This window comes from Platichthys flesus, chromosome 23 (genome assembly GCF_949316205.1).
Source record: "Platichthys flesus chromosome 23, fPlaFle2.1, whole genome shotgun sequence".
NCBI classification, from domain to species: domain Eukaryota; kingdom Metazoa; phylum Chordata; class Actinopteri; order Pleuronectiformes; family Pleuronectidae; genus Platichthys; species Platichthys flesus.
Window position 1 is genome coordinate 851,840 of NC_084967.1, and position 26,120 is coordinate 877,959.

A 26,120-nucleotide genomic window follows, 5' to 3' on the forward strand; every position below is an offset into this window, starting at 1 on the left:
AAGGACATAAAAACCTGGATGACCCGCAATTTTCTCTTATTAAACTCAGACAAAACAGAGGTTATAATACTTGGCCCCAAACACCTTAGAGATGCATTATCTAATGATATAGCTGCGCTAGACGACATTGCCCTTGCTTCCAATGAAACAGTCAGGAACTTGGGAGTGATCTTCGATCCTGATTTATCCTTTAATAGTCACTTAAAACAAATTTCTAGGACCGCTTTTTTCCACTTGCGTAATATTTCAAAAATTAGACATGTCCTTTCACAAAAAGATGCAGAAAAACTAGTCCACGCCTTTGTTACATCGAGACTGGACTATTGTAATTCATTATTATCAGGCTCCAGCAGGAAGTCGTTAAAGACTCTACAGCTTGTCCAAAATGCTGCAGCACGTGTCCTGACGAGAACAAAGAGAAGAGAGCACATTTCTCCAATATTAGCATCGCTACACTGGCTTCCAGTTAAATCTAGAATAGAATTTAAAATTCTCCTCCTCACCTTCAAGGCCCTTAATAATATAGCGCCTTTATACCTTAAAGAGCTGTTAATACCTTATAAACCCACTAGAGCACTCCGCTCCCAGAATTCAAGCCTACTTGTCGTCCCTAAATTCTCTAAAAGTAGAGTAGGAGCCAGAGCTTTTAGCCATCAAGCCCCTCGGCTGTGGAATAATCTACCACTTTCAGTTCGGGAGGCAGACACCATCTGTTCGTTTAAAAGTAGGCTCAAAACCTTCCTTTTTGATAAAGCTTATAGTTAGAGCTAATTAGTGCGCCAGAACGTTACTTGTTCTATTTTATGACACATGACACACAGAGCTTCTCTTTCCAGCTTCTCCTTCCTCTTCTCCATCCCTATCCCCCTTCCCCGGAATCCCTTTGCTTTATCACCCGCAGATCCAGGGCCTCTGTGGCCGCACCATGGATTACGGTTTGTGGATCGCGCACCGGGGGTCGCGGTGTTGGATCCAGTGTGGCGGATTCTGAGTCATGTGGGCTGATCGTGGTGCTGGTGGCGGACCCTGTGTCGCGTTGGCATTGGGCACGGGCGGTGGACCAGGACCGCAGTGGTGGCTTGTGATGGGTCCTCCTGGTGGGCGGCGGTGGACGGTGACTGAGGACTGAAGTGGCGTCTGGTCTGGATGGTGGATCGTGGTCTAGATGGTTGCTGAGCATGGACTGTGCTTCATCAATGCTGCTAGAGACTTTGATTATTGATGATGTTCTCCTGCACGTGGCATCTATTGCACTTCTGTCCGTCCTGGGAGAGGGATCCCTCACATGTGGCTCTCTCTGAGGTTTCTACATATTTTTACCCTGTTAAAAGGGTTTTTTGTAGTTTTTCCTTACTCTTGCTGAGGGTTAAGGACAGAGGATGTCACACCCTGTTAAAGCCCTATGAGATGAATTGTAATTTGTGAATATGGGCTATACAAATAAAATTTGATTGATTGATTGATATGTTACGATGTTATATGTTACAATGTTGTATGTTATATGTTGTATGTTATATAGTATGTGATTTTTCTATTTTGTAAAGTCGTCTACTGCGTAGATGTTGCCTGCCATGTCACAAGAATTTCACTGCTCCGATGACGCTGTCATTGGATGTGACAATCAAAGTTTAATTTGATTTGATTTGAAGTGTACAACATCAACAAGACACTGAGAGCCTTTATAAAGAAAAAACAACTGTGAAGGCCAACTCAAAGGCAATTACAGCTACCATCAAGTGTCAATCCTGCTGTTCAGCAAAGGTCGGAACCCTGAGCCAGATCATTGCAAAGAGTGGCTACAGATACCCCCTCTACATGGATGGCATTAAACTGTATGCCAGGAGTGAGCAAGACATCGACTCACTAATCCACACCAGCAGAATCTGGCAAGATGATCAAAACAAAAGGTACTGAACTAACCAGAACACAATATAACAGATGTTCAGAACAGCTACAAATATATTTAGATCCCATGGCAAATGGAAACCACGCAGAGGCCGTAAAGGAAATAAGCCACAGCCAAATATCTACACAGAGTAAGACAACACCAGAGTAGTCGGCTGAATCGAAAGTCGGAGCCATCAATACATAGGCCTTGCCATTCATCAGATACCCAGCTGGTGTAATAGCCTGGCAAAAGGAAGTGACAGAGAATACTGATATTAAAACATTGAAGCTCCCTGACAATGCATGGAGGGTTTTACCCCAAATCTGGTACCCTGAGCGAAAGGAGCGTGGCAGAAGGCTAGCAGTCGTCAGAGTCACTATCCAGAATGAAACAATGAAAATCCAGGACCATGTTGGGAGGATGACCCCAAGTAACAAACAGCTACATAAATACCTCAGACAGCAGAAACCCAATGATGTTGAGGAGGAGGATATGAACTATCATCATTGAACAACAAGCCATTAGACAACATGTTCCATCGACAGATATGGGAAGTGGCTGACATAACGAAATCCAAGAATAGTCCTATTCAACACATCCAGTGTGCGGCAGGCAATCTGTAAACATCTGGGTAGAGGAGGGTAGGCCTCAATTATGACCACTGTAAGAAGGAGCCAGGAGTTCCCTCCCTCTTGGTCTTCTTCCCAATATTTTGAATGTTGCATGACAATGGAGCATGTGTATGTATAATGTTGTAGGGGTTCCTTGTTGACCGAAAATTACGTCTTTAAATGGACAATTTGAAGGTGAGCTTAAGTTTGTATTATCACGTTGCAGGAGGGGGGCAGATAGCTGGATTTTTGTTTATTGATAATATATAGATTACTTTTGTTGTTAATCTATTTATTTTACTTTGTATTAAATGAATATCTTTTGTTTAAAAATAATTTAAATTCTATTACAAATATAAAAGATCAATCCAAGCCATGTCCCAGTGCCCATTTCTTCGGCAAAGACAGTAGTTTGTAGGGCTAATCTGTGATAGTAACACAGCCGGAGGGATGACTGCTATCTCTTTTCAGGTTACACACGCCGCACATTGGCCACAACCAAGACTAAAGAAGACATTCTTGAATTTTGGGATGTCTGAGTGACTTTGTAAACTAAATATATCACGAGAATATTACCACGAGAAGAAAAGCTTCAAGAGTAAGGCAAACTGGTTCTTCTATACAGAGGTGTTGGTAAAAACATCTGTACATAAACTAAGTAACCCACAGACTTACACACCTAGAGATTCCCTCTTTGCCCTCACCATCTCTGCTCTGATGCCTATGTGAAAAAACAACATATAACACCCCCGGTTTATCCAACTCAGACACAGCTTAGGAATCATTCTGGCAGCCATAAACACTGGCAGAATCATCACATCTACCCACACTTAATGGCCACTCCAGGGACGGCTGCCCTTTATAACAGGATATATAATTACCTTTAATGGAGCTTAAATAAGCTTTGAGCTCAAATACATACATTATGCCTCTGAACAGCTTGAAATGATAATGTTGGAAGAGAAGCAAGAGAGGACAGACAAGACTGGATGCATTGAGGGTTGACTTAACCTCAATATATCCTGTATTTGCCCTGCATTATTTTCCCACCAAAATCATTATTAGAGGGACACAGTCAATTTACAGCAACTCATATCTCCTTTAATAAATCATAGCTGCGGATATCAGTAACAATACCAAGAGTTGGTCTTCAGGGGCTGTTGTTCTAATTGTCTATGGCACCATGATGTTAACATATTAACATAAAAAGGTAGGACTCCTATAATGGCTTTCGTTTGTGTTTCGCGTGATTGTGCATCTTGATGTCATCAAGAACAAACATCTGGGTTGCCACAGGCCCTCTTACAGGAAGTCTTTGTAAATGAGGATGCTCCTAAGCAGCTAATTAATGCTCAAATAGGACTGTGTATGGATAGCAGGAGAAAGGTTGAATCACACTTGCAGTTATTAATAAATAGGTAAATACAATGCTTCCACCGCAAACACCCAACTCTTACCATCTCTGTCTGTTCCTGTGGGAGGGAGGAGTCATTTGTCACTTTCACTAAACACACACACACAATCACACACAGACATGCAGGCTATCTCCTGGGATCCATCTTTGATATTTACACTAGCCAATCAATACCTCAATCCCACCTTCTAATCAATAGTTCCATCCTTTGCTAAAAGCTATGTATCTGGCCGAATATCCCACAGCTCTACTGAAAGACTGTCTGCTACCGTGTGCATATGACACAGGTTTAGAACGCCAAATTTATAACATTTTTAGGCCCTTTTAATGCTCCAGAGAATTCTATTTAAGAGCAATTTAATGACCAAAATAAAGAAATAAAAAAGCTGGCAAACGCAGTGCATTTCCAATGTAACATAGCTAAAATAAAGTTCTGAGAGTATAAATGGAAAGTTACCAGGAAATAAGAGAATGATGTCAAAACTGTTAAAGACCATTCAATGAAAACATAGCATCATATTGTATAAACCGTGTTCTATATGAAAACCTTTATCGTGATGAACAACAAAACTCACAGTACTAATACAGGTTTTATTACATGAGGCTACACCACCCTTATGCCTTTTTCAGAGAAAAAACAGAGAATTGACTAAGGATTTTACCCAGAGTTTGTCTTTCACACATGCACAACACAGCGGGGGGCTCTCTGCACAGACACATTCACAACAGCAACAAATCCTCCTCATTATTCAGGCAAGAAGTGGAGCCGCAGGGTTCAGCACACAGAGGCAGGAAGAAAGATATTAACTCAACTGCGTAGATCATGTGATTTTGTTTACAGCACCCTTACAGTGTCGGAGTCTTCACACATCTGATTCTCCTGAATTTCTATGCAATATATACGAGGAGGCCAGGTGGAGAAAGTCTGTAGAAACTGCGGAGCATCTCACGTTGACATTGTCATTAAAAAATGTAACTCCTCCAGAGATAATACTGAGGAACTGCTCAGTCCAGTGCATGTCTGCAAGCAGCATTAGTGTAATTTGGTCGTGATGTTGGACGTTGCAGAGCAGAACATTGTGACCACAAATTACATACTTTGATGAAGCTGTTTATATAATCACATTGATATAATGTGACTCAGGCGGAGCTATTAGTATAATGGTATTAGTATTGCCTATATGATTCAGAGTCTTCAGGAGCCGTGGAAGTGGTGTGACTGAACATGAGCAGAGCAAGCTGGGCTAAGAACTTTGTTTGATGTGACTCTGATTAATCGATTAGAGTCTGTCTGCACTAAAAAACATCTGGCACTTTTTAACACAGATTTCCAATAACCCAAATAGGCCTCCAATTGAATTTGAATTGAATTTACTGGCAGTTGAAAAGTGACCTCCGGGGAATACATTTCTCTTCCAAGGTAGATATTTTGGATGTGAACTCTTCACTGTGCCGGCTGCAGAGGAGGATGTGGGCCAAATGAGAAGGCTTGCTAACATCCACCTGGGCCAAAGGAAACAAGGCCTCCACCCCCTCGCTTGCTCCTCTGTGAGCCTCAGGGCTTTATTCAAGACGTTCAGCGTTTGGAATGAGAAACCTGACTCCAGCAGAGACCCTGATGCTGCCGCGGGGCTCAGCTGCCTGATTAGGACCCACTGACCGACCCGATTGATCACCACTGCAGCTTAAACCATCCGTCACGACTGAGGGTAGCGTAAATGAATCCTAACTTCTCACCTCTGATCCTAGCATCCAGAGGTCAAGCGCAGGGTCAGAGTTATGTAATAGGCTTGTCTGTCTGCCTTGCTCCTGAGAAAAAGTCTTAGGTGGAAAAAAACTAGTTGAAACACATCAACCAAGAATAAAACTCTTGTCTCCTAATTCATTTAGACTTGCTTGTATAGCTCATATCTCAAGAGTACGAGCTGTGCACAGTGGAGAGTAGCTTTACCAAATATTTGCAGTAAAAAGCAATTAAATGGAATGCATTTGCAGGAACCTGAACCTCTCCAAATAATTACGTAGTACAGAGGATCTAGGTTTCTTAGGAGCGTTGGTTTTCTTCACAGGGTGTTGCCGGTGGATAGGACAGACATCAGGCCGGGAGGCAGCGTGTATTTATTCGGGTATTAAAAAACCCCAGTGCTTGATGCCTATTTTAATAACAAACAGTCCACAAGTGCATGTGGGCCAAGGGACATCCTCTGTTTTACACAACAATAAAACAGCAAATGATGTGGCCCTGAGTTTGGCCAGGGAAGGGACTGCCTGTATTGCTGCAGTCTTGTAAGGTTAAAGGGATTGGGTGCATGGGACCAGTGTGGACACAGAGGGGGCTACAGAGTTGTGACCCCTTACTGAGGAAACAGGGACCCCCAGGCTACTAGAAAAAAGAAGGTGTATTAACACACACATATGACACCAAAACCAGTGACAGTGACAGTCAGTACAATATGTAATATACTAGTATCAATATTTAAAACTGGACTGACCTTGTTCCCATCTGTCCGATTGTACTTATAACAACACAGTAAAGAGCTAATAGGTGGTTAGTTAATTACTCAATTGACAGAAACAATATCAGCCACTACTCTGATAATCAATTGAGCATACAAAAATAAATGCTGGATCCATCTCTATGATGTTTGATATATTTGGATTCAAGTGATATGAAAATCACTTGTTTGACAAACTTTGACCAACATCTGTAAACTATGTTTTATGTCATTTTAGAAATTCTAGAGGAGTTCATCAACTAACTGAAAAAAACGTTATAGTATCAAGAATGAAAATAATATTAGCTGCAGCCATAAAAAATAATATGAACCTACTGATAGCTAAACAGGTATAGTGTATTTTGTGGGTATCACAAAAAGAAAATATTTCTTTGTCGCAACTTTGTATGTGTGCTACTGTCTCTGTACATGTATGTATTTGATGTTCCATTGTTAGACATTTATTTGTGTGTGTGTGTGTGCGTGTGTGGGTGTGTGTTCAGGTCTTTTCAGGTAGAGAAGGAATGCAGGCCAGTGGGAACGTGTCTCACGTGCCCAAAAAAACAATTCACCATTCACACACCATCCACAGATATACACGGCCATGAACTTGCATATAAAACATATATCGGCCCTTACTTTGGTCACTACTGGGGACCTTACATAGAGTTGCATTAACTTCCTAGACACTAAACATAACCATAACCACTACTTGCCTAACCTAAACTCAATCATTGACAAAAAACAACAAGAAAAACAACAACAATGTTTTCCAATTTGGCAAAATGGCATTTGTCTCTAATTAGACAAACTGTCCCCCATATAACAGTTTTTTAGTCCTACCTATGACATGCACACGCCAAACACACACACACACACATACTTTAAGTGATCCAACCTCCAATGGGCACCTTCTAATCAAACATCTGGAAACTCCCTTCATAAACAGTAGCAGTTCCTCACCAGGTTCTGTGCTAGATGCTTCTAAGAAATGAGTGTGTGGATTGTTTGTTTAAGTTCTGTACCAAGATAAACGAAATGGAAAAACTGCACTAGGTGGACGGCTCCCTAACGTCTAACTGACTCTTTCAGACTTGAATGGAGAGCGCTGTACAAAACATCATCAGAGAGCCTAGCTGCTGACTTGCAGTTGATTCTACAAGAGACAAATTACTCAAAGCATCCTGAACAGAATTTTTTTTGTTTTCATGTTGAAGGCTTGTTTGTGGTGTTATAAAGACATGCTCTACTGTGATTCAGGAGTGCACTGAGTTTATCTGGTTCAATGATTGTTTCTGGTGTCTATCTTTTACCCCACCACCCCCTCTCTTACATGCTCAGCTTTTGTCAAGAGTGGCCTGTGACGAAATACCTCCTTGGGTTGGCCTGTCTGTCATCATGAGAGGCTGAACCACCTCATCTGTCAGCACAGATGTAAAGGCGTTCATCAGACTGGTGGGTTTTAAACATGCCCTACATAGTCTATATTAAAATGATTATGATAGACAGGCACGACAGGACTCATCCCCTTGGATTTAGAGCAAGGATAGACACAGAGAGAGAGAGAGAGAGAGAGAGAGAGAGAGTCAGTCTCTATCCGTTATTAAGCGGCACATCAGATGAGCCCTCCTCACAGTGCAGCAATTATCTTGCTGCTAAAACAGCTAAATGCCAGCAGTTATCTGTTTCCACAACTGTGATTACATTGGTCGCCAGAGTCAACACACACCCACACATATAAATATACTGTACATACACACACCTAAAAGCTTCAGCAGGAGACTCTGATCTATGAAACATGTGACCAGGTTACCGTTCAGGCTCATTGTATAGACACCTTAGTCACCTGGCTTACAGCAAGATGGGTTGACATTGTTTACAGCACATCAACACCAGCGTCGGCCCTTATCACCACAAAGTCAGTGATAAGGGCATCATCACCTTTTATTACTATTCTACCACTGTGCACGTATCACTATCACTGGTTGTATGTGTGTGCCTCATGCAGGCCGCAAGGCTGTGATTGGTCTGCTTACTACATCCTTTCCGGAGTCACATTTCCGGTTTTATGCCTCATAATACCGGCAGAAACTACGGAAGATTTAGAAGAACGAATATGGACCAAATAGAAGAGCATTTGACAGAAGAGATCCGAAAGTATGACCACTTGTAATACGTCATCGACGAAATAAAAGGACATGCAGATTGCCTGCAATTCCTGGAAGGAGATCTCGGCTAACGTCGGTTTGCAGGTCGAAGAGTGTACAAAGCTGTGTAGAAAGATCGGGGACAAATTTGTTCTCCAGAGAAATTCTGTTCTCCACCTGGTGTTCTGGCAGTGAATTGCTTTGCTGACTTGCCAGCTGTCCCTCAGAACACCGCCACGCCAGGCCCCTTGAACTGGACTCTCTACTCTATTTCTACACTTTCAAGCACTGAGTATGTCTCCCTCTTTATCTCTTCCCTCACTCTTCCCCTCTCTTCCCCTGTGTGAGTATATTCAGAGTACAGTGAGAGTACTATACTGTATTTTCAGTACATTTCACCAAAAGTTGTGTTTTTCTACAGTCTCTCTAAGTCATAAGTCTAAAGAGCAGCAGTCACGTTGCAGGATGTCAAGAGGTGTACCAGACTCAATACATGTGCATAGATAAGTTCTGGGTTTGAATCAGTGTGTGTCAGTGTGGGTTTTCCTGCTTGGTGCCCAGTTGATAGATACTGATCGATGGGCTCTGCCTGCTCTCTGTCTCTCAGCTCCCCTCAGCACTGATCCCTGTTCAGGGATTTATGAAGCCTGGGGGCTGATCCAGCTCCAAATTATGTGGGTGGGGCACAGCTGGACTGTGTGCCTATCCATCTTCCCCACTCAACTCAGACCCAAAAACGAAGGTTGAACGTTTCATTTTTCAACCACTCTAAATGCCGGTTTCTGTCAGGACCACAAATCACCTGGGGAGACAGAGTGGAAGTGTTCGCACAAGCTGCTAGCTTGAACTTGACATCAGGGCAGCAGACAAGATGTTTTTCTAGTACGCAAGAAGCCTGTCTGGCAAGTCAAGTGGTTGGGACAGTTGTATGTGTTTACACTGATTCTACATTTTTAATATGAACCAAATCAAATGATTCACTCTATTTGAGACGACCTTCTCAGGAAGAATGACAGCAACAGCTGTTTTAGCAAGTGCATCCATCTATGTTCAATTGACAGAATCTAAAGTGCTGCAGGAAACATGAGGGCAGAAAAAGGATGAAGTAAGATTTAGATAATGGGGCAGTAAATCCAGACGGAGGAGGACTCAATCACCGGAGATTACTCTTCATTTTAATTTTTCTGCTGTTTTCTTTAACGTTCATGAAATCATTCCCTCAGCTTAAACATGTACTTTTTTCATAAACCTTAAAAAAGTGATAATTTGATCCCAAACCATGATCTTTCCCTTGTTTTCTGACCAAACCCTTACCCATAGCAGATCATGCAAGTGATTTAGTATTCGAAACCGATTTTTGAAGGCACAGACAAAAAAATGTGATAACCTGTCCTGTGTTGGTATGGTTAAGCAAAGAGACAGCGGAGTATCTAAAGTATGTATATGTATATTTGTAATTTATGCAAGAACACGTTTTGCTCTATTTCATATGTACATTTAAAATTAATTTACATTTAGAGATCAACTGCTGTATTTCCTGGAGCTGCAGCTGGATGGTGCTGTCTCTGTGAGTGTGTCTGTCAGGCCAGTGTATGGGAAAGAGAGAGGGAGAGAGACAGTGGCCAGTGTGGGCCTCACTGTTCAAACATCTCAAAGTTTGCCGACGTGTCGTCTGCCTGCCAGGCCTGAGACAGCTCTGGCTCCAGGATTTAACACACCTACATGCCACATTCTCAAACTGCATGACACTCATTTCACAAACACACATACTCCACAACACACACATAGGCGATATTCACATTCCTCACACGATGCACCCACTGTCATGTGGCCCATACCACGTTACTGTAATGACTCAAATATCTCCATGAACACGTCACAGACACATGCACACATAAGCATCATCACCACCATCATCATCATCAGCAGCAGCAGCAGCAGCAGCAGCAGCAGCAGCAGCAGCATCACTATGTTAACTTGATAATACACAACACTAGTAAACTATGACTGGGTTGAGATGAGAAGAGAAAAAAACAGTAAAGGAAACTGATCTTGATTATAAGTTTAGTTAGTCTTGAAAAAAAAAAAGAATTAAACCCTCAATTTGGACTGGATAAAAGTGAAACAGAAAACATGGAACTTTCAGAATTTGGAATATCTACCCTTTATGTATTGCTCAGTAGTTTCTATGTCAACAGGTTGTCAACATGAAGCGCATTTTTGCCATGAAAGTAGTGAATTGACCTTGCTTTTTCCTTCATGTAAACAGCATGCTAGCTGCTAAGCTGAGCATAAACTGCATGTAATTACAGAAATATCATTGCCTCTGCAGCCCTATGGCACCACCAAAAGAGAGTTATAATAAAAAATAAACACTGATCCATGTCTTCCGTCAAATCTCTCACTGAACTTTTGAACATGTGTCTTAACTCCAAAAAACAGGACGCCTCCTGACCAGTGTTTGACTCAGTTTCAAATCACCAGCCAGCCTCATTCAGTGAGACTGCTGTTTTAGTCGAAAGCCAAAACCCTATAATAATCTGTTCTACTCTGGGATATTTAGGCCCATGCTTCAGCGGTTGTCTCCTTGGACCACCGTCATTGATGTCACCGGCAGGCTATCCAAAGTGGAGAAATGCTCAGTGGCAAAATCAACATAAACAGGCAGCAGCAGTGTCGGTGGCCACGACCAGAGCTAAGTGAACAGGAGCTGCGCACCTTTCGCCCTAACAGCACACTTTCATACATTTACTGACCTTTACATGTTTTGCCATCCGGCTGCAGGGTGAATCCCACTGGGCAGCTGCAGCGCACTCCTGTGGCTGTGTCTTTACATGTCCTATCGCAGCCGCCATTGTTCACGGCACAGGTCTCTGCAGACAGCACAAATATGGAAATAGAGAAAGAGAAGGAGGGGGTGTTAACATGTGACCCCTGCTTCTGAAATATAATGAAAAAGAAATTATTGAAAGTGAAGGTGATGTGGGTTGAGACAAAGCTTAATGCAGTAGAAGAATATACAATCAAGAAAAGTCATTTTTTTCATATAGCTTTGTCAATACACAGATTGTCATGAGATTATCTTATGAAGTGATAAATATGATGTTTATACACACAGAAAGTCACAACCCAGATTTGTTTATCATTGACAGCAATGTATCAAGACAATCAGACAAAAACACATGACACTGTGCTGATAAAGGAGGGTGAAGAACTCTTTGGCCCAGAGGTCGGTCCTGTTTCCAAAAGTGACAAGAAATCAGTTAACACAAATAAGAGGTAGGGATAAGTTAAGTAGATAGAAAAATAAAGTTAGTGCAAGGTGCCGTAAGTCTAGAACACTCTCGGCAGAACCAGTGTGTATATTTTCCTCCAGAAAAATGTTCTTGTGTGTGGCGCAGATAAGGTTTGCTCGGACTTGTGAATATTGCCTGCGCTAATCCCAAAACAAACACAAGCTCATGGTAACTCTAGCTCACCTGCCCAGCCGCTGTTGCTTTAGCAAAGCTCAGCACACACTTTCCCAATGAGCATGAAGAAGTGCTGAAGAGGCTGAAATTTGATGTTGACCCTTGACTGAAAGGGATTTCACTTAGCAACTGTTCTGCTTTTGGTGGGTTTCAGTAAATCCATAAGGCCTAAATGGCACAGTTGTGTGAATGAGTACATGAATTGGGAGTTAAGACACTTGGCCAGTGGTCAAACTCAATACCAAACATCATCAAATCTGTTTTCCCTAGTTCCTAAAAGTTGACATGTTAGAATTCAAACAGCAACAGATAAATCAGGGATGTTCCCTTTCTCTGTGGCAGCTTGTCCCCTTTCATTAAAATGATGGGAGATTGTGATCCTGAGTCAAGAGAGAAACAGGAAAAGCCCTTTCTGGCCAGGACACACATCGTCAGAGGTCAAGAAATTTGTATAACGCCCTTTAATGCAGTCACAAAGACATCCGACCCAGGAGGGCCTGTGCTGTCCATCAGGAGACAGGACGGTATTTGCACAAGTGTGTTCTCTCATACAGCCTCAAACATCAGTCTCAGCCTCGTCCCTTTAATCTCTGTTTTCTTACTGGCTTTTGTTCTTCACTTTGTTAATACATCCCAACTCTGAATTCCACATTCTTAATCTTTTTTCATGTCTATTGATCCCTCTCTCTGAGAACAAACACTTAAAATCGTACAAATCCCGGACCCCCCCACCCCCTGTTGGCTGGAAGTAGAGACACTCAATCATCCAGGCAGCCTGTCTGATTGGCCCTGTAAGGTACGATAACAGAAACCTGTCCCCTCTGCACCCCCCAGCCTGGGTCTCTGTAACTCCTGTGTGTATGTGTGTGTGTTAGTGTGCGTATGTGTTGTAATATGGTCTGCGTGCCTGCACAGGTGTATATAGTCAACTTGGTTTGTATGAGTGTTAAAGGTGTATGCGAATGTGAGTCAATGGATGTGGTGGTTATGGGTCAGAGTGATTTATACTGAGTACAGTTGGCCCTATCATTATCTGAGGGTGAGCACAGTCCTGCTCACAGTTCTTCTCTCTCTCCAGGCCACATCCAGCCTCAGGGCAAAGCTGAGGGCGGGAACACAGACGCACCGCCGGGCGTGACTGATGTGATGGACAGGCCCCCCATAACCCTTTCCGTCCTTGCCTGGTTTGTGTTTGTCTGTTTGTGATGATGGATTCTGATGACGCAGTCTTCTGCTGTTTGTTCAATGTTTAATCTTTCTCTGGTGGATTGTTTTGGGAACAATTTATTTTTCACATAAATAGAGATCAAATGTTCACCCAAATTTTATGTTGTAAAAGTTACAGTCAAAACAACATACTACAACCACCAATGCTCCCCACAATAGTGAGCTAAGAGAAGAAAGCTTTGTTCTCCTTAGGACAGAAACAGACTTCTCCCCCTGCTTCCTCTACACTGAGATAACCTCATATGTAACAAACTGATATGAGGTATCCATCTTAAAATGTCAGCAAGAAAGCAAATCATCATATTTCCACTAATATTAAACTATTCGCTCAATGCTCCCTTTCAAAGTAAATTACTCCAAACTTCATTCATATTCCCTCATAGGTTGTTGAACAGTTTGGATCAACAATGAAACAGATCAAACTTGCTACTGTGTTAACATGTCACCGTACATGAATCTTTGCACAATGTTCCTTTATGTATTCATTTGTATTCCCACCGATCACTAAATACCACCGATCACTAAATAACTTTTAGTGAGCTGTCAGTAACTATTGTGGTCACTTTGGAAGGAAACTTGCCGTTATTAGCATTACTAACTGGTGTCCTGCCTATGTGATAGAGATTATCACACAGGCAGGCACAGTTATTAAATGCATTTAACTGGAATGTTTCTAACAACAGAGCAGGAAGTTTGAATTGCTCAAATATTCATCAGATAATGCACAATTTTAGGTGAGATGAGACTTAACAAGCCTCCTCTGTAGCTACTACAAGTTTCAGTGGCAGAGGAATGAGAGGGAGTAAGCATAGACATGTCCATCACACTCCTTGCATGGATATGCTGACTGCTGCTAACCACTTTCTGTAAGGGGAGGACACATGTTCTATTGATTAAAGCTGGAGGGCAGGAGAGAGAGAGGCACGTGCACCGTGTCAACTAAAGCACCATGCCAGGTAACAACAACTGCTGCACTGTTATGAAAAGGTGACAAAAGGGGCACGATCCCTTTCCAGTGCTCAACAGGATACTTACTGCACAATGATGGGCAGCTCAATCAGCTGTTCCTTTGGCCTCTATCACTCACACACACCCACTTCTGTTTAGCTACATCTGTCCTGAGCTGATGTTTATTTGAAATCCAGGACCCCAGCTACTCTGCTCCACTCCAGCTCCTTGTTCCCAATTTAGCTTTTTATTCATTATCGTCATAATGGAATGACCTGTCTAGTCACACACCTTTCCACCTCTCTTCTCCATTCGCCTTTCCATCCCTCACTTTCTCTGTAGCCCATCCTTGTCTCAGCAGCACCTTTTCATTAGAGCCTCAGCTGCACTTACATTTGTCTTGATCAGTATGTTCTCTGCACTGTGCAATGGAACGCTGTTCGTCAGAGGAAGCAGACAAACTGACAGCAGTGTCAAATCTGGCATATGGATGCTGTTTAAGCTGGCCCAGTGCAACCATCAGCAACCAAATGCAAGTGCATGTATTCTTTTTTGTACACAGACATGGTGGAGGCACATATATGTGCATCTTTCAACTCATGTACTGAATGATTAGTTGCTATTTTCAGTATAAGCAAAGTTTAGGGTTTAGTAGACTCTTATAACTTGAGGTTGTAGTCTTAAAACACAATGGGTCTAAATATATAAAATTAATGAAATTTTAAGATTGTTAAGGCACTCTTAAATGTAATGAATGAAGCGGGGAGCATCTCATAGAATCCACCAAAACTACATATAGCTGCATATTCAACCACCAGTCCATGTTCAATAGTCAAGGCAACATCCCTAGAGTTTTGGCAGAAAAGTTAATTACTTTACATTCTGCTGTGAACTTTATTCCGTTAAGGGATTATGTTTCTATTTGTTCATATGTCTTAGGTGAAATGAGGAAGATTTGTTGGCAACCAGCTGGAATCAAATCATTCTGAAACGTGGAGGCAATTACAGTGCATTGAAATGAAGGGCGTCTGGCTGGTTAACCATACAAACTATAGACCAGGTTAGGTTTAAATCTGAAATGTCTTTAACAAATGTTCCTGTGGTTGACCGGAATCTCATTGTGGGGAAACTGCTTTGAAAGGAAAACTCCCAAACTGAGATCAATATGTTTAATCCATGTTAGTTATTTCCATGTAATCCTAGTAAGGTAAACATGACTCACAATCCACCACAGGTTACAAGTGGAACGTCATTTGAACAAAGGACATGCTGGTACAACAGGAGGTGAATCAGTGTTAAGCCATTGAGGGGAAGGTAATTGAGGGAGGAGAAATTAAAACAGAGAAGCACAAGGGTGATGAGGATTCATCCTCAAACCAAATTCTTCGGTCTTCCTCCAAGCCACATTGGCCAGAATCGATTGAAATGAATGACATTACAGTTTGTACAGCTCATTTCTTTGGAGCAGCAATACTAGGAAGTAGTGCTTCAGAACAAAAACACTTGTACTTTATATTATATTAACCATTGAACAATTCATAACAATGAACAATTGTTATGAATTAATTGAATCACTGCATTTATTGAAAGAGCAAAGTGCAGAAGTGTTTTAAATCTTTTAATTGAAGGCATTGGATTCCTTGGTAATCATAGTAGGACACCCAAAGATGAACCTAAAAATGGATTGATTTAACCAGTAGTTTGTTAAATGAGGTTCAAGTATACCCAGGTGTTCATGTGACTCTTGCAGCCCCACCGACTAAAGTTAAGTTTGATGTTTTACTTGCAATCATCCCATGGCTTGAAGATTGATATCATGGACCACAGATCAAGACGGTGGATCTCAAATCAGAGATTGTGGATCGTAATGGTGGACAGTGAATCCGGATCCTGATCGTGGATTGTGGTGACGGATCAAAACGGGTGGATTGTGATGTTGACAGCTTATCATAAACTATGATTACAGCGAGACTGCTTGATATACAATATGTCTACTCATATAACATAGCTGGGAATAACCATTTCAATTGTCAATGCTGCTCCCTTCGGTTCTATCAGACATTTTATTATTTATAAATGCTTGAAACGTTATGTGAAAAACTGTTTCTTCTGATCAGGTTTTCTGTAATTGTGTTGATGTGTTGAGCTACAAGTGGCATCTATTGCATTTCTGTCCGTCCTGGGAGAGGGATCCTTCACATGTGGCTCTCTATGAAGTTTCAAGTTTCAAGTTCTTGGGGTAGTTACTCTTATTGAGGGTTAAGGGCAGAGGATATTGCACCTTGTTAAGACCTATGAGACTAATGTGATTTGTGAATATTGGCTATAAAAATTAAATTTGATTGATTGATTGACTGATTAAAATCCATTTGAGGTCCTATTCATGACAAATGTTTGGGTAGAAACATCTATTTGGTCACTGGGCTCTCCAGTCTGCTGACTTGATAGAACTCCAAGCCTAAAAAATTATTCACTTATACAAGGATGTCGGATACAGTTTTAACAGCATCATGGGATATCATAGGAGGGGGGTTTCTCTCTTCACCTGGAGATTAGGATTATGAGATATTCTGCCAAATACATTGGGTTTATGGTGTATTTATGTAATTGTGGGGCAAGTTGATTTTATGACCTTTTTCAGGGGTTTTCCTTTTCTGTTAAGATATAAAAAATAAGGGAAGTGTAACACAAAACATTTGGAGTAAAGTGTAACTGGAAAAGTAAAAGTTAGTTCATCAGAAAACCTAAGAGCAGGAAATATCAGTGTTTAAAGTTGAGGAGAAAGGGTTTAAAAGGAAACAGTGACCTCTTTCACTCCTTTTTCATCACGTTTGGTAGTAGCAAAACTGTGACTGTGGGAGTAGACACAGTGGGAACCAAAGGTTTACAAAAAAACTTGATAAAATAAAGACAGAGAGAGGGGGACAAGGAAGAACGCAAAGGAGTAGAGTCGGGGATACAAGCACAAGCGCCATGGCAACACATAGAAAGAGGAAGAAAAGAGTTACCCATAAGTAGCCGCCGTTTCACCCGCTTGTCCACATCAGCTACTGACGTGGCATTGAACTCAGAGCTCTCAATTGCAGCCTCATCTTTCTCTAAAACACAAGTGACAAGGGGACAAACAGTGAGCAGCAGGTTAATGAGAAGCCCAAATGACCAGACCTTCAGCCCCTCTTGGCGTTTGAGCAAAAAACCAAAGCCAAGAAGCAAGAAGCGATGAAGAAGAGCCAAAATCCCTGTTAGAGTGTTAATCCCCAAACAAATGATAAATATCCCAGAGGAAATCAAAAGAACAAAACAAAATTAATGAAAAATTATCAGTATCAGTGTGTAGCTTACAAAATGAAGCAGTTGTAAAGGAAAGTGGGTAGGTAGGACAGGGTATGGAGAACGTTCATGGCTAACATATGAAAAAAGCTTTGTTAAATGAAGGAGGTGTGGGGTTTGGGAATGGAACAGGGTTGGGTGAACATTTTGGGGATTTTAGTTCTGATGTTGACATTGCTTTTGTCACCGATGGAGTTTCTGTCTTCCATATCAAACAGCCACACTTTGTCAGCAATAATTTTTTCTTTCATTAGGATGAAGTTGGAAGACAAGAAAGAGAGGGAAGAGAAGATACATGTCCAACATTTCCAAGACAAGATGCCTTAAATGTGGGCACAAAGACAGAGGAAACGCACATTAGGTGATGATAATGACAAGAAAGAGGAGAGAGGCTGGAGCAGAGGAGGAAGATGCAGAGTTAAACAGGAGAACATGAAAAACAGATTTATGGTAAAGTGATTGAGAAAACAATGATGAACAAAGTAAGAACAGAGGAAGCAAGATAGAGAAAAGAAACCATTAGAACAATATCGGTCCCATCACGACACAGAAATGTAGTTTTGAAGGGGGATGTAGGGAGGGCAGGCGGAGACATAAAAAAGCAGGAGTCTGGGGGCAGCGCTGGTTGCCTGTTTGTCTATGGAACACATCACAAGTGGATTTAACTGTCAACGCTGGAAAAACTACATTCCCAAAGTTGTGTAAGGGGGTGTGGGTGGGTGGGTTAAGGGGGTGAAGGTGGAGGGAGAGGGAGGAAGGTAATATTGGTTGTAGAAAGGGGGCGAGATAGCTGTTAAGATGGCATATTCGCGATTTTTGGGATAGTCATGGGACCGGGTGAGGGAAGCCTTTCTATGGGCCTCAGTCATTAGGGCCTGAATGACGATCTCTATGTTATTTAATGCTACTGGCCGAAATAGATTTGGCCTTTGATGTACACACTCCAGTTGGGTTGTGGGTCTTGGGGGGGGGCTATATTGGGGTAATTAACATCCCCTCTATTCTGTGGCCCAAACCCTCAGCCATTGTCTCCCTCTCTCCTCTCAAAGTGGAGGACTCTCTGAAGTACACTCAGGGATGAATGGAGGTTTTCTGGTGCTCAGCTAACTGGTAAAATGTGAATGTGTGGATGTGTGTGTATGTGTGTAAGAGCCTGTGCATACCATTGTGTGTACTTTAAAGAGTCTACTTGCTCGAGCGTGTGAAAAGATCTGTCAGAGAGGGAGATAAAATGTGTGTGCGTGAGAGAGAGGTGGATGTGTGAGACAGGTTGAGAAGAGGTGGGAAGAGAGGAGTCCCAGCCACTGGCTTCTAAAGAGTGTATGGGACTAAGCTGTGGCTGGAGGCCCACAGAGAGGGGGACCCAACCTACACAGAACGGCAGCAGTTTCTTTAAGTGTTCTTAGTTTCCGAAAGTAAAATATGAAGAAAAAAAAGGGAATGAGGAATGGAAACCATACAAATGCAATGCAGGCTCTCCGATGCAGCAGGGCAAGCAGAAAAGCAGAGAGATTACAGAAAGGGGCAGAGAAAATGGATGATGTGTCATATATGAGTGGACACGTGCAGTTAGATGGACATGTTGCAGTGGAAGACCCTGTCCTTCTATCAAGGTGTGTGGAGCAAGAACAGAAGCTGATGAATGGGGATGAGGCTTGGAGGAAATTTTTGATGTTGGCAGGTTTTAGTTTTCAGAGATCTGGTAGCTTTTTATTAGGGACTTGTGATGAAGTGATGATGAGGAGGTAGTGAGAGAGCGGGAGGAGGAGCAGGTTGAGTTTGCTTTCGTTGAAGCTTCACCTATGATCAGGCTGCAATTGAGATGTCTGCTGTTAACCACAGAGATTAACATGTGGCCCCACCCCACCACCCAAGCCCTATCCATCCACATACTCACGCGCACACACACAATCACTCTTTCCTCTTGTGAATTAAGGATAAATCCTTTTTTCCACCTTAGTTTTAACATGGATGCTCAGACAAGACAGGCAATCAGGTACTATCACCAGAAAGCAGGAGGAGGAGGGGGAGGAGGAAGGGGAAGCAGAGGTGTAGCACTATATAGAAAGGGTAAGATGGTGGGGGCCTCAAAGGTTGGCCCACAGAGTAGCTGGGAGTCTTGGACCAAAGACACAGGGGTCCTTTCTCTCGTCGAGAGAGAGAGACAGAGAGAGAGAGAGAGAGAGGGGGAGAGAGAGAGAGAGAAAAGACACAACATTAGGAAAAGTGGGAGAGGAAGGCTCCTGCTCGCACTCATGAGGATTCCTCTTCGCAGCTCTCTCTTGATGGTGTGTTTTACTTCTTCAGAGCAGCTGAAAAATAAAAGGGTTATCGGCAATCAAAACCTGTTGAGAGAGAGAGAGAGATGGAGAGGGAGAGAAAGAGAGAGAGAGAGAGAGAGAGAGAGAGAGAGAGAGAGAGAGAGATGTTTCCAGTGTTTGAATACAGCAGGAAGCCCAGTGAAAGCAATAACATCAGAGAGTTCCATGTCCATGTATGTGTTGGACAGGTGTAAAAATCTCTCCAGGTCACATGTACAAAATTTAACTTACATCCTTTCTATAACGGTTATACAAATGACTATATGGGGAAAAACATTTGTTCAATTGGTTCCTCAAGGTTTACAGTGTTCAATTACAACATAAGCAGAACATGACCAGTCAAAAGGAGTCCCAAGTAGCCCATCAGTTGGACGAATATTTGGTGAGATACTGCCAGGTTCAAAATTCTGGCAGCAGAGGGGTAAAAAAAAGACATTGTGATTCCAAGGTTTAACCTTAAGTGATGGCTGTTTGGGGAGTTCCTGCTCCGATTGAAATGCAATGAACACAAATCTGAAAGAAAGGAAATCCAAACTCTCGTTTGGCATTCTTCATTTAAGGATTCATAGTTACTGCTGGCTATCTGACATCAACTTACATTTCATTACTGAAAAGGATAACTGATGGATTTATGGGATGTTTTCAACAAATGATTAGGATTCCGTCCTTACTCCTGAAAAAACACGAAGCAGTTATTTTTTTTAGCTTCATTGTTTCCTCTGAGCTCAAGTATACCTACCTACAATATATTTGTTGGTACCTAAACTGTTGGAGAGCAGGACCTTGTAGGACCTCGGCTGAAAAGCTGTTGTATTTTACTGTTATTTTGGATCAGCTTCAATAAGAAGCTACATTAATATATCACCTACCCTACTAATAGATATTTAACATAGTTAACTATTGCTATTGTGTCAGTCTTGTGCATTCTAGATGACATTTTTGGATTACTTGTTGACAAATGTATTAGTTTATTCGCTCAAATCATGAGTTTGAATTATTTGTAAAGGAACAGAAACAATCTCTCAGTGTTAACAGAATATTGTCTTTAACATCCAAAATGTGTCTATGTATAAATATAAAACTATAAAACCTGAACCACCCATTTATATTGTACATGACATCAAACAAGCTGCAGTTGACTACAAAAGTATTGAAGTGATGATGAAAATTGTTTTTGGGCTCTGCAAATTATTTGTTACAAACATATCATCAGTAAGGAGGTGAAGAATACAGAGTTATGAATGACTCCACTTACCTGAAACCCTTTAATCTCCCTCTACTCTTTAGAGAAATAGCAGGATGAATGATTTCCTCTGTTTAGCCATTTTCAGACTCTCGAGGAGCATCCGGTCCGAACTTTCTCCAGAGTTTGTCTTTCACACATGAACAATGCAGCATCCTGCAGAAGATCTCTTGCTGTGTGCTTACATTGTCTCCTCTGGAATTTTTGTGGACTTTATACTCGGGGGCCAGGCAGAAAAAGTGAGCAGAAACTCTGCGGGCTCTCATTTGGACGTTTGCATTCACACATAAAGTCTGTGCGGAGAAAGTCCGGAGGAGGTCCAGAGTTCAGTGGATTGCTTCTGTTGATGGTCATATGTGCAAATGACCTGTTTGAGCAGAGAGAGCTGCCTGCTGGTCGCTGGTCCAGTCCACTGACTTTGCACAAGGTGAATGGTTTTTTTAGAGCTAGAATTGTGTCAGTAATTTGAGCTCACAATTTTCTCCAACACATCAAACATACCACAGCTAAGTCCTTGGTCCAGACACTTAGCCACTGTGATACTCCCTCCAAAACGTATTATGGGCCTTATCATAAAGTTGGTGTGCCGGAGAGATGGGACCCTATCTTATATTCAATGCAAATCAGCAACAATTGCATTACAAATTTCCGACCAGCACAGTTGTTCTGCTGTCCAGCGTGGCACTGGCAGCAGCCACATTGTTTAAACAATAGGGACCTGGTCTCAACGTCGAAAGATGTGTTGGCCCTCAAATCATTCTCTCTCTATCAGACAATAGATTGTTAAAACTGAGCCCATAGATGATGGATACATAGATTAGAGACTGATAAACAAACACATGGAGACAAAAGTGTGAACCTCAAGAAGTAGTTTAATAGTTGGCCTAAAATAAACCATCAGCAGTATGCAAATTAGCCTAAAGTAGGTACCAATGAGAACATAAAGTTCCAATTGTGAAACCCAGAACTGAGGAGAACTGAGTCTGAGTGAAAAAGGTTTGAGCTTTTTGTCTCTCATCATAGAACAGGTGTTTCGGTCAAACAGAGAGAGCTGAGAGCTTCATCATTAATGTGTGTACATGAACTAGGAGGTCAACATGGTGGTCACTTACCAATGCAGGTCTTGCTGTCTGAGTGCAAGGCGTATTTCTGATGGCAGCCGCACACTGGCCCAGTGTCAGTGTCATCACAAGTGTGCTGACAACCCCCATTTCCATAGTTACACGTCACTGAGGAAAACACATTGATTTGAGTCACACTCCTTGTACAGTGAGTTCGACACAAGGCTCAAGGTGTGTTGAATGAGAGTTGTACCAGACAGATGCCACAGCGGGACATTTATAATGTACCACAATTAAGAAGCAAAATGATGACGGACTGGATATTGGGCTGAATAAAAAAGTGAAGAGAGAAGAGGACAGAGAGAGAGAGAGGGAGGGGGGAACATACATATTGAGGGTTTGAAAACATAAACAAAAATACTCTTATAGATCAATTGAGAGGCAACGTTATAAAAGGGGCATGGCAGGAAAAAGACGAGAAAGCTGTCTCCTTGTCTCAGCTGGGAACAATTTTGAACAACTGAAGCCACATTTATGAACGTGTTCCGGCTCGAGATTTCGATTCGATTTAATACAAGCTGTATTTGCTGTTAAACAGCAGGACTGGAGTTTGATCAATTAGCACTCAACACCATAAACTCCTTCTTGACAGTTCCTGGGATGTCAGAAATTATTAACAAGAGCAGGATTTTCTGGATGGGGGCAGGAGGTGTAACCCTGACACCAAACAGGACTTAAAAGGATCTAAAAAGGTTTCCAGAAGAACCTCAACAGGAAGGAGATACAACAAGAAGCAGAGGGAAGAGAGAAAGGCTTTTTTGACATTTGAAAAGGTTGTAAAAAATTTGAGGGATAAAGAAAAGGTGAAGAGATGGAAAGAATGAGGGAGAAAAAAGAGAAAGAGGAGATTGTAATGAAAACTGTAACTACAGGAACTTTTCTGGGAATTTTTTGGAGAACTTAAGAACTTAAGCCTCACCAGACAACGCAGGTTTCAACTTCAGTTCCTTGGCCCTAAACCTGCCAGCAAAGAAGTACCTATTAAGCAGCCGCAGACGGAGCTAGAGTTTGCCATAATAAACATACCTTAGCTGATTTGTCAAGCACTCACTATGTGAGAGAAATTTGATTCTTCCAATGATTTTACTTCCTCCTAATCTGCTTTTAGATTTGCGAGGTGATGAGGAAAAGCAAGCATGAATATATTCGGTGACATTTTGGCAACTTTTCCTGACTTTTACCTAACCTGGGAACTTTGAATTCCTTGGTAACTCTAAAAATAAAAAGGAACGAGAGGAGGTTGGAAGTTAAAAACAGAGAGAGAGAGAGACAGAGGGGAAGGAAGGGAATGTGTGTAATGTGTATGTATGTTGTAAACATAACTGCTGTTGCTTTCATCGCTCATTTATTACCGTCCTGTGCCGCCGTGCTCAACAGGCCGGCAGAGCACACAGTCTCTCGCTGCTAACGAAATATTACCACAGCGGGGGACACATTAGAGCCTTTCAGCGGCTTTCACAATCTTTACACTCTGACCGCCTGAGAGGAGAACAAGATGTGTTGCCAAACAAAGTGTAACTAAAAGCGTATTTTTTCCCTCTCAAAAACAGCAGCCCTAAATTCCATGTCTGCAAGCACTCAGCATGAAGAGTGAGAAACAGGGATGGAGTGGTGAGGGGTGGGGGGTTTAGAGGGTTAGAGACATGAAGTCTCTCTACTGAATCCTTCAGCACATTCAGCTTGGTCTGAAATGCTTAACTCACTTGAGTATTAATGTCCACATTCATATTTTATCTTTGAAGTCCTACCGTCATTGCTATTACAGATTTTTATTAAAGGAACAGTCTAGATCCTTCATCGCAAAAGCAACTCAATAAAATAAAGTCTATAAAACAAAGTGTTAATGCCTTGCTGCTATATGAATTGTACAATAAAGTTATAAGTCAACTGACTAAAGACTAACAGATGACGGAATGTGTTACACAGAAGGGAATTTCACTACATTAAGGATTGTCAACACTTTTAATGTAAATAAGCCGACAACAGGCTTAAGTTGTGTGTGTGTGTGTGTGTGTGTATATGTTCAGGGGGGGGTGTCAGATGTGATACTTACAGGTACAGTCTTTCTGGTTTTTGGCCAGCTCAAAGCCAGGGCGGCATTCACACGACACCCCGCCTTTGCCCGGAGCCTCTCTGCAGATGTGGGCACAGCCATGGTCCTTGTTCATGCAGTTCATCCCATCTATGTAGAGGACAGAGAGAGACATCAATGACACCTTCATACCATCAAAGTGCCTTTGTCTGAATGTGCAGAAAGGAACTAGTCATTATGGTCACTGGTACACAACTGGCCAATGAGACATCAACAAGCAACCATCAGAGTTATGATCAGTTTATCCATAAAATCCATTTATACATAAAAAGTAAATAGGCTTCAGTAGCTTCACCATGTCTTCAAGTCAAACAAAAAAACTCTGCTTTGATGGTTGACTTTTGCCCTCTTCTGTTTTTCATTGGCGTGTCATGACTCTTTCAATCATATCTCTACAAATCTGCAGGCAGGGAAGGAAGGTCTCTTATGAAAACTTATGATCTGATATTTGTATTTGAATCCCTTCTCTATATATGTCAACAATTACGACTGTCACTTGTGTTTGCTAAGACCAATTGTGTTGTTTTCCCCCCAGGCTGAGTAAACAGGTATGTCTGATGACAATGTTTGTGTGTGTGTGTGTGTGTGCACCGTAAACATAACCACATGAAGAAAGATTTGACCAATTAAAGGAAATTGTATGTTATGTGGTGGTTCATGTCAACCGTATGTCTGATTCATGGCCCTGAATCTTCTTTCACACTCTGCTGTTGACACTGGGAGTGTAGAGACAGTTTTGAGCACCTTTCTCAGTTTCTATCCAGTGACACCATTTCTGATTGTCCCCACCAGTGTTCAAAACAATTCAACGTCTGTCTCTGAACTGAGATCTCTCCTCTCCAGCACTGACACAGCAGGTCATCGTGCCTCCTCTTACTCATCCTGTAATCCCTCTAAAGTGGTGCAAAACATGCCGTGATAAAGGCAGCAGCTTTTTTTAAATTCAGTCAATTAGCTTTTGAAAAGTACAAAAGGACTAAACTGTCAAATACAGGCACAGTCAGGATCATAAATCCAGTCATCCTCTTCCTTCATCCGCTTCGGGCCTGAACTGAGCGAGAAACTGAGGGCAGTATTTCCACACTTCCTCCGTGTTTCACATACACCGATTTATTTGTGGCCAGAATATTACCAGTGGCAGACGCATTGATGATGGTGATCTGGTGATTTTACAAAGGAAGGGAAAGGATAGACAATTTATTGATTAAGATCAGTCTAATTTAGATCTAGTTCGATTAGAAATCTCAATATTTACTATCAAAGATTATATAATGAACAGTTAAGGTTATGGAGTTCTTGACAGTGTAGAGGTTGGCAAAATTCACTTATGTAACATTAATGAAAGGACATTTGTGGAAACAAACATTTATTATGAATATAATAAATTATAAAAACACAAATTAATAACAATGTACTAGCTAAACAAAGTTATGTATGTGAGTGTGGGGGTCTATGTAAAGTTAACAGCCCCCCCCCCCCTTTCCTTATGAAATGGGGAAGGAGATAACTAGGTAAAGAGATATGCGTGTCTCTGTGTAAATGTTAATCAGAGAATGAAAGATTCACAGAGATCCTGTGAAGAGCGTAACTAACAATAACTTGTAACCACAATCTCACAACACATATCAAACTTATAAACGTCACACAGAATAATAATATTGATACTAAGCTAAACAGTCTTGCTTGCAGCCTCAAGGCCGATTTATAGTCGGATTTTACGCAAGCAAGCAAGACATGCACAACGCCCCTCGCGTGCCTGCGTGCCCCCTCTTGCGGCTTGCTTGTGTCCGCCAATGTTTCAAACTATACGACA

At 41.8% G+C, this 26,120-nt stretch overlaps 1 protein-coding gene across 1 annotated transcript in view; it reads right to left on the bottom strand.

The window, feature by feature from the left end:
- The window catches only part of scube1 (signal peptide, CUB domain, EGF-like 1), a 113,689-nt gene that overhangs the window by 26,737 nt on the left and 60,832 nt on the right, over nucleotides 1-26,120 (bottom strand). The window contains exons 5-7 of the mRNA XM_062383296.1: nucleotides 24,269-24,397; nucleotides 22,207-22,323; nucleotides 11,312-11,428 (exon numbers count right to left, since the gene is read on the bottom strand). Of these exons, the coding sequence (XP_062239280.1) occupies nucleotides 11,312-11,428; nucleotides 22,207-22,323; nucleotides 24,269-24,397 (363 nt within the window). The remainder of the gene's footprint in view (nucleotides 1-11,311; nucleotides 11,429-22,206; nucleotides 22,324-24,268; nucleotides 24,398-26,120) is intronic.